Source organism: Henckelia pumila, chromosome 2, assembly GCF_033568475.1.
Source record: "Henckelia pumila isolate YLH828 chromosome 2, ASM3356847v2, whole genome shotgun sequence".
Taxonomy (NCBI): Eukaryota; Viridiplantae; Streptophyta; class Magnoliopsida; order Lamiales; family Gesneriaceae; genus Henckelia; species Henckelia pumila.
The window spans coordinates 101,835,530-101,845,704 of NC_133121.1; the positions used below are offsets into that span (position 1 = coordinate 101,835,530).

General features: G+C 34.6%; 1 protein-coding gene across 3 annotated transcripts; it reads right to left on the minus strand.

Annotated features, from left to right (window-relative positions):
• Positions 1 to 469: 469 nt before the first annotated feature.
• Positions 470 to 7,415, minus strand: LOC140881620 (uncharacterized). 3 transcript variants are annotated; one of them, XM_073287079.1, is made up of 9 exons: positions 7,211 to 7,415; positions 5,622 to 6,807; positions 4,771 to 4,889; positions 3,312 to 3,354; positions 2,754 to 3,235; positions 2,368 to 2,674; positions 1,509 to 1,674; positions 1,278 to 1,377; positions 470 to 830 (listed from the first exon to the last, which is right to left on the minus strand). In XM_073287079.1, exons 2-9 carry the CDS (start codon positions 6,789 to 6,791, stop codon positions 713 to 715), a joined length of 2,505 nt encoding a protein of 834 aa, XP_073143180.1. In that variant the 5' UTR covers positions 6,792 to 6,807; positions 7,211 to 7,415; the 3' UTR covers positions 470 to 712. The 3 variants fall into 3 exon arrangements, with proteins under 3 accessions (XP_073143180.1, XP_073143179.1, XP_073143178.1); XM_073287078.1 differs by having other exon boundaries at positions 5,622 to 7,044; XM_073287077.1 differs by having other exon boundaries at positions 5,622 to 7,415.
• Positions 7,416 to 10,175: the final 2,760 nt, after the last annotated feature.

Sequence of the window (10,175 nt, forward strand, 5' to 3'; positions counted from 1 at the left end):
TTCAAACTTACATTAAAATATAATGTACACGATTGTAACGCATGCCACCGATAAATAGTCTCGGTAGAGGATATTTTTGAAACTTTTAGATTTATATTTATATTAATATAATATAATAAACATATAAAGAAAACAAATAAAAAGTTGTTTTAGAGGCTTGACAAAGAAATCGAGATTCCTTCAATTTTCTGGTTTTCATTTTTTTTTTCTTTTAACTTTGATAAATTGAAATTTATTGTTTAATTGTAAAATTTGGAAAAAAAAATCGATGAATGGACATAACAGGTCATCATTGATATACAAACTTAAAATTGTAATGTAATAATTTAAATTTTACACGATTCAACAAAATTCCATAAAGAAAACAATTTTTGGGTTCAATTGATATAAGTTTTAATTAGCATTATGAAAATAATGCATGTCCACTGGAAAACCAAGGATGATGATAAAGGTAGGCAAATCTCCCCAATGAAAAAATAACAATATTGCTTTATTGGAGAACCATGAATGAATGATGAAGCAGTCATGAGCCAAACTGAGTACCAATTTTACAAAGCAAACATACTAGCACTTAATAATAATTAATTAAGATAATAAACGTGGGCAAGGGCAACTTCAGAAAACAAAACGGCCGAAACCGAAGCTTCCAACAATTATTAAACAAAAGTTGTTCTAAAATAAGACTTCTTTCACGATCTCTACACCTAGTATTTTACAGTATGGAATAAGCTCGAATCACCTCAATAATGGGCGCGCGACACAATGGACACTTTCCTCCTCCTCGGACTAGTTCGTTTGCACATTTAGAGCATGTACACATGTGCCCACATCTGTAGAGGCGAATCAAACGAGGGGAACCCAATAAATGTCAGCACACAGACGCTTGCCGAATAAAAAAGAAATGATTTGTGTAAAACAGATCATTTGACAAAGAAATAGAAGCAAAATAGTAATTCATCAATCTCCTTCTCCATGAATAAAAAATAATTTGAATTTCTAAAGTTAACGTAACAAGTGGCATCAGATGTTCATTAACGTTCAACTTGTCTTGAACTCAATTTATTGTCAGAAATTTTGCTTCCAAGACTAAAATGAACCAGGTCATCATGGTTCCCAGTCTATTAATGTCAGATATTTCTAAATGGACTTGGATAGCAACCGGATTACTCTGATCCTTCACGAATGCAAATGGATTTGGAAAAAGATTGGACACATTGACAACCATAGTTCAACCACTCCTATAAGATGATGCAAATTTGTTGTCATGGCAAAAGTACCTGTACAATAGAGAATCGATATGATCATCACAGCACACACAGCAGGTACCCTTTTTCACAAGACCCCACTTAGACCCATCCTTAGATGTCTCAGCAGTCCCTGCACGATGCACAAGCATTTATAAAACTAAATTACAACTGAGCGGGAGTTCAAATACCAAGAGCCAAAATCAGCGTTTTGAGTCTCTTTTGTGGAACATATCATGAAAATTAGGATGAAATTGCATAGACCTTGCCCACCAGTTCCTCGGTTAAGAGCAGCTGAAACTTCCTGTCGTACTGAGCGTTGAAGCTCCAGTTGCATGTCCATGCAAGCCTCTAGTGTCCTTTGCATGTGATTCATACCCTGCTGAAGCTTTGCTACATCTGCTCTTAGATCATTAATGGTCTCCCACTCCTATTTAATAAGAGAAACAATCATTCAGCTAAAAAAGATATCTACCATTACTAGTCATTTCATCAAGAGGCCCACTGATAAACAGAACATTTTAGTATCGGGCAGTAGCAGTTTAAGTTTTTTCGGAGTGTGGAAATATTTTCAAAAAATCTCCATAGTGCTTGCATGGAAAATTTTCCTCTTGCTTGATATAAAGTATGAATAACTATTACAGTAATACCAATTGTGAATTATGTTGTCCTTGTATTTTCTGTTCTCTTTATATTTATCCATAAATCTCCTTTATATAAGCAGACTTGAAACGAATGAGATTGACTTTTTTATTTTTTAACTGTAATAACCTAAAACAATATATGCACATTCCCAACGACCTAAATGACCTGAGTCTGACAAGCTCGTTCTCTTGTTTAACACCCTCCAAAAGAATGCAGTATTACACAAGGTATGGAACATCCATTGTGTTGTCCAACGTCCATACTAAATTTTTAAATCCATAACTCATTTAGGCCTCTATGGACTTGCTTACATCTATGCCTGCAACCTTGTAATCAACAATGATCAACCAAAACCCGATTACCAAGAAAATTGAAGCCATTATTCAAATCAAGGTGGAACTCACAAGTCATGGAGAGAGAGAGAGAGAGAGAGAGAGAGAGAGAGAGAGAGAGGGAGAAGGTGGGTCAGTTAACTCACCAATTCAGAACGATGGACACTGTGTCGAGGCCAACCAGAGTGTCGTAAAGCCTGGTGCCAAAGGGGTTGTGGTGGGGGTAATGGAGGTGTTGGCAGTACCAGCGAAGGACTACCGATAGTATCAAGTTCATCCTGATTCTGCTCATCATCACGTGCGGGCTGATCCCTCACAGGCGACGCCGAAAGAGGCAAGTTCCTGTCCAGGTCCCAATCAATGGGAGCCCGACCTTGCCTTTGTACATATGATTGAATCAACTGATCCAGGCTCTCACGAAAACCGCTATGAAGAAGATTAGAGACGCTCCTCCTATAATAGTGGGTTATATGTCAAGAGGAATGATGAAAATATAAAAATGTTGATAAGGCAGGAAATTGAGACAATTAACCTGCTTAGTAGCTCCCTCAGTTCCATGCTGTAAACATTGTCATCATCGGGTGGGTGGAACCTGGTCACTCCTCTATTTAGAATAGAATGTCGTAGTCTTAAAGGCTCTGGATGCCTTCCTGACCAATTATCCTCAGCTTCTCGAGGGCCATCATCATGCCAAACATTGTGGGTTTCTTGCAACCCACGTTGTTCTCTATCCTCACTTAACACTGCTTCCGACTGCCAGTCAGGTACTAAGTTTTCCTGCCAGTTTCGGTTTGTAGCTTCAGAAGCTGAATTTACCCAATCATTAGAATCATCAAGAGCTGCTTGCTGTTGGCCTACTCTCTCGCCATCAGTAACCTGTCCTTCCCAAGCACTTCCTACATCAGCAGCAACTTCTTGGTTGCTACTTCGACCAGATGTGCTGCTATCCAAGTTCACCTCGTGTCCTGGTAATTCATGGCTGTCTTCTTCCTGACTTTCATGCTGAACCTCCTCCTGTGAAGCAATTGCATAATGTATAAAATCAAATAAAATCACATTTATTCAACTAATGAGGTTTTAGGCTGCTTACTTGATCATGATTTATATTATCTAATCTGGAGCCAAAGCCTTCCCTGATGCATTTAAATTACCATGAATCAAATTAAAAAATCAGTACTTATGATGAGAGTGACCAAACTGTGAAATAAGATTAAAATCTTAAACAAGTAATAAGGAGCAAAAATGAGGAAAAAATTCAATTGCTTTAGGTAACTGATCTGAAGGCTTCAGGACCAAATTCGAATATAGGGAAATTCTAAACCTTAGAATTCATCGTGCATATTCAAAATGGGTATATTAGGAAATAGTGTCACTTTATTAACCACACGAACAAATGCAACCAGCTGCTACAGCAATGCCAAGAATTTTAAAGAGAGAGAAAAAACAAATATCACCTTCTGTCCAATAACCTAGGTATGTTCGGTAATATACTAGTGACTAGACTCTCCATGCTGAGAGCTAAAGTAGGCTTGCCCTGCTAATCATTGATATATACTAGAGACCAGGTTTTTTAGTCTGAGAGAAAACAAATTGAAGTATAATGGTTTTTTTCCTTTGGATGCAGAAGTACAATGGATTTTGATGTATTTAGAATTTTAAATCCGTAATGGCATACAAGCAAATGCTATATATTAGTTCCATTGTTTATGAGAGACTGTAAACTAAAAAGATTCGAACTTATTTGTTTCCTCAACGGTCTGTTCAAGATTCTCCCTTCCTTCCAAATCATTTTTTCCCTTCCTCTTGTATGACATGGATAATTATTCTAGAAGCTGAGCAACCAAGTATTCAGCGAAAAATATTTACATAGTGAACATGAAGTAGCAGGCCATTATTTCAGCAATAACCAAAGCTGTTTATGCAGTGGATCCTCGTGTGAAATAATCATGAATTACCAAAAAAAATCTGCCAACCAAGCAAATGCTCTTTTCACCAGTTTTTCACATGTACCTCTCAATAACAGTATAGCACTCAATCAATGACCTTTGATTTCATTTATTTCAGTATGTGCTTTGCATGCATAAGAAAAGATCTGTACATGCTGTTCCACGAAAAAATAGTGCACAATGTTGAAGGATACGGCCAACTCCACAAGAACTAAGAATCAAAAGGTATCGCATGACTAAAACATGAAAAAGTTACGAAATTGGCATCACTTGAAGTGCAAAACCACGTGTTTTCTTAAAAGGCACAATCAAATCCAGGGCATAAACATAACCACGAATCATTTCAGTTATCCTCCAACTTGAAATTTAAAATCATGTAGATATATTCAGGAATGAAGAACATCGCTAGGACAATGCATTGCATCTTTAACTTGTCGAAGATTTAACCACACCAAGATTACAACTTGTATCTCCATTAATCTTCCATTATTATCAAACCATAGACGAAGGAAATAATTCGAGAGTGGGAAAGGACAAAACAAAACAAGATTTTTGAATAAGTGCACAAGTGAGTCCCCATGCAAGTTTGATTTAAAGACAAACCTTAAGCCAGAGACTGTGTGCCTCTGCCTTAACTGATTTAATTCACCAGCAGCAAATGAAGGTGGTCTCTCATTCTCAACAGGCCTTTCATTTCTCAGGAATCTGCCTCTGAGTAGTGACTGATAATTCACACAACATTACGAATTCTTTAGTAAAAATTTTATGCAGCATGGCCAAGATATAGTTCCATTAACTAACCAGCAAGTGAATTAACAGAACTGTAAATGCAAGGACTGGCACAGTAAATATAATATGAAGTGCATAAAGATCTGAATGCAGAGGGACAGATAACAATATTGAGATGCCTTTCCAACTGAGAAATACCAATTATATGTTCCAAAGCACATCCAAGTTGTCAAGTACAATCTAACTAAATGAACCTCAATCTTCCCCACAGATTTGTAATATAACATTAACATAATGTGGTCATGGGGAAACCAAGCAACCCTAAAGGTGAGATTTCAGGATGAAGAAAAAGTATTCATGACGCGTTGAACAGTACCCCATAAACAGTTCACTGATAATCAGAAAGTAATAACTAAGCAGAGTATCATATAAACCATAAAACCACAGCGTACAATCAAGGAGCACCAACAGATAACTAGAACAATAAGTGGTTCAAATTGATAACCCCCGAGAAGGAGGTGACAGATAAAGCCACTAATATCTTCCTAGTCACTGCGTAAGCAGCCAAAGTAATTTATGCATAACCGTGTTCGCACTAGAGACAGGCTCAACCTCCACGAAGTTCTGGCTAACTGAATACTGCTTCTCTTGTAGCTGATACCTTTCAAGCTAAGTGGTTGTGATGAATTATGAGAGATAATAAACGCTTAATACGTAAAAATTACCTGAATACGATTGCGATGTGCAAATGAAGAAACAGCTCGATGTTCCAACAGACCCTGAAGTTCCCGCTGCCTTTCCCTTTCAATTCTCACAAGCAAATCAAGTAAAGCTTGCCTTCCTCTGAACCTCAACATATCCCTACGAATATGCTCAGATTGACCTTCGTCTTGGTCAGCAGCAGACCCTTCACTAGAAGGGTCAGCTTGAGAGCCCATTCCATTATCTTGGTCTCCCACATGTCCAACGGTAGACCCTCTTTGCTGACTTGACGTCTGCATCCACTCTCGTACAACCCTCACCCGCTCACGCTCGGTCTCACCAAGCCATTCAGCTCTGGGACTCTCACTCCTCGGCAGAGCATTAGATGGGGGATTACTAACATCACTCTCCACCCATCCACGGACAATATGCCTCACTCTCTCCCTCTCGACTTCCCCGAGATCTGGAGATTGTTCACGACTGGAGTTGTCAAGGTACCTATTGTCGTTCTGTGAGCTAGCCTGATCATGAGTCCAGCTTGCAAAGTTATTCTCACTCTCATTAGTATCTCTCCGAGGACCTTGATTGCCACTATCCCGGCTTTCTGCAATATTTAAAGATGCATTTGTATTAGAATCGACGCTTATCCGTTGTCTCAATCTTCCCCTTACTCTATCCCGAGCACGATTCAGAGCATGCTCGTCCTCCAACTCCCGCCACATCTGCAAAATAGATGAGGCCCGGGTACCTAGCCTCTCCACATTACCTTGGCGCCTAGAATTTGGGGATTGCGACTCCCTCAAGAAAGAAGAATCGAGCATGGAGACAGTGTGCAAGCCTGCGAGCGCCATCAGCTCAGACTCGCGATTTCTCCTCTCAATAGTAGTCATCATTTCCTGGGCCTGACGTGCAGCCCACTGGCTCAAAATCCTCGAGTGGCGCCTCCTAGCAGCAGAAGACTCTGCAAAGTCATCACAGTCAAGATCAGACCTTCTCCTCCTCCTGACAAGCTGTTCTCCCTCATCCTCATCCTCTTCAGTATTAGTTGTTCTGGGTGTACTGCATGACGCAAAGGACATGCAATCGTCATAATGCTCACGCATCAATTCTTCCAAGCCTCTCTCAAATTCAGAACGAGCGGTGCTAGCCGTGCTCTCAGGTTTTTGGTGTAGTTGTTGCTGAGCATTAGCCATACGTCGGGCTCAAAACCTACCACCAATTTCACCAACACCCTCAGTTACCACAACCAAGAAAAATTCCTAAACCTAGATGTCAGCCCCAAAAAGACACAAAAATCCCATTTCCCCACAGAACCGACAACACATTACCCCCAATGGAATCCAATTTTTACACTCCGAAAAACAAAACCCTAAATCAACATCAAAGATTCTCATATCACAGCGCTTTGTCGATCCATTGCGTAACCAATAGAACACACGGCATCACCTGGTCGAGTAAAATAATTAATACCTCCCATTCTCCCAACAACACAATCCAACCCAAATAATCCCAACAAAATACGATTAGGATCCAACCATCGTCAAAATCACACGGGAAAGAAATGAGGATCGCAAAGCGAAATTAACAAACTGATTCAATAAACGAAACATACCGCTCCGAAACAGCGCGGCCTTTAATTGCAGTGGAAACACAATAAGGAACAAGATTAAATTTTACAATAAATGCAAGAATAATAATAATAATAATCACATAAATATGAACATGAGTGCGTGTAAAAAAAAAAGTGTGTATCGATGATGAATGGAGGTGAGGAGAGAAGAAAGGAATTGTGGGGAAAAATATCGTTTCAATGAGACAAAGCGAATTGCAAATGGAAACTTAAAAGAGGACAAAAACTTAAATGTAGGTTTGATTTTATTTTCTTTATATTCGTTACCATTAAAAGATTATTAAATCATTGTTTTCTTTTATATAAATAAACCTTAGATGCATGTTTGGAATAATGCTTAGATATCGTTTTTTTCATCATATTATTAATATAATTTATCTTATCTCATTTCACATTATTTTCATCATATTATTTATCTATATATTAATTATTTATTTAAGATCAATCAAATCGTTAATTATTTATCTTATATCAATCAAATCATTGAATTTAAATTATTATATTATCTATTATAAATAATGTAATTTTTATTTTATTTATTGTTAAAAGGACAATATAGTCATTTAATATTTTTATATAAAATTTAATCAATAAAATAAACTATAATCTATCAATCAAATCCAATATTATTTTAACTATTATTTCTCATTTATTTTTTATTACATTATATTACTTATCTATATATTATTTATATCATATCTCAAATCAAGCAGTGTCTAAAGATACAATACAACGATATTTGTAATAGTTATATCGTGAGAGTTTGTTATTATATCACGAAATTTTGTATTTAATATATCATGACATTTTGATAAATGAATTTTTTGTGTTGTACAAAATTTGTTATATCTGTAATATTACTCTGTATGTTTGTACAATCAATTCTTAATGAAAAATTTTAAAGAAAGTAAATAAATTATGAAATAAAAAATATATAAATAGCATTTCTCTATATAAATATCCACCAAATGGCAAAAGGGAAAAAAATGTGACATCCTGTAATTAGATAACTATCAAAGTGCAAAAACTATGGAGGCATACCAATGTGCCGAAGTAAAAAGTCTCTTTCATGTTTAATATTGTATTAAATTAATTAAATTATAATAAATTATCGATCATGACACTAAAAATGTTAGTTATCTAATTATATATATAACTAGTGCTTCATTTGTTATTTGTTTATACAGTTATTTTTAAAAACAGTTTGATTTATATTTAAATAAGAGTTGAATTGATTGTAATTACATGAGGATCATACAAGTGTTTCAAAAATGACCGATTATAACTAAATTGTAATTTAAAATTTTGAAAAAAAATGAAAAAAAAAAATACAAAAATGACCGATTAACTAAATTGTAATTTAAAATTTTGAAAAAATAAATGAAAAAAAAAAATACACCGCGAGAAAAGAAAAAAAAGGGTATTGTCTATGTCGTACAAGGGCAATATTAAATCAAAAAAGGTTTATTAGACAGATCTTTTATTTGAATCATCCATTAAAAAAATTTACTTTTTTTTATGTTTATATTACCACTTTCGGTAAATATAGATATGATTGACCATCTCGCAAAATATTTAATCATATATATATATAATATAAATATATGATATAATAGCGTAAGATCGATTGAGTTTTAAATTCGAGACCCAAATCTGAGTTTTTTGTTATAAAATTGATCTATTTATAATATTACACAAGCTTTCTGATCACCACTCACTCATGGTGTGAATTAAATTGATTTCACAAAAGTTAAACCATGCCAGATGTCGAGAAAAAATAACAAATTCATTTAAGCAGAATTCAAAGAATACTGAGTCAATTAACTTTACCAGTACTAGAAGCTTCACATTGGGTGATTCATTGACTCTTCCTAATAAAATATCATCCACTCGCTGAAATTATACATACCAACGAGGAAGTATTCGTTCGTAAAGTTTAATTATGAAGGAAAAGTGAAAAAAATGTTTATCAAATTACCATAATTTTTTTTTAAATATTTAAGTTAAAAAACTGAAATACGTATATTAGCTGATTTTATGTTCACCGCCACAAGAAATATGATTACGAAAACATTTAGGTTTTATTTGGACGTGTTTTTAAAAATATTTTTAGTAATTTATAAGTGAAAAAACTTAAAACATGTATTTGGATAAAATTTTTGTAAAATGTTTTTGAAAAATATTTTTAAAAATTATCTTCAAGTATATTTTTAAATGGCATTTGAGAGATGTTTTAAGTGTTTTTAGAATGTAAAAATAAACATCATCATTTTGAAATGTTAAAAATATTCTTATAAAATAGTTGTTCAAATATATATTTACTTTCAAAATAAATTTTACAATCTTTTATAAAAACAATTTAGAAAAACACTTTTATAAAAAAAAACTTTTTATAAGTACATGTCCATTTGTGTATTGCACTATTGCAAGTCATAGTGAACAATTGTAAGTGTTTTTTTTACCACCATTAAAATGATAAAAATAAAATAAAATATATATACGTGATCCCCTAGCATTATAAAAATATAAGTAATTGTTTATTTTTATTTTTTTATTTTTTTTTGGGAAATCAGTGCCTTGTCTTATTCAAGATGGGCAAAACGAAAGTTGGGCAGCCATTTTCGGTGATTTCGATATTATAATATACATTATCCCCCGAAAGATTCTTGATTTTTATTAATTTTCAGGTCAACCAACAATTTCGTGTAGGCTTTAGCCATATACGGATCCTGAAATTTTATCAATGAAAGAAAAAGAGAGCTAGATATCATGAGAGAAGTAAGATAGATGAATATAAATAATTCATGAGAAAAGAAAAAATCATACGAGTCAATATTCAGGTGTAATTTTTATTGAACTCAATCACCTATATTTATAGGGAAATATTACAAGATACAAATTTTTACAAATATTATCTTGGCATATTTATTTTGATCGCATATCTTTA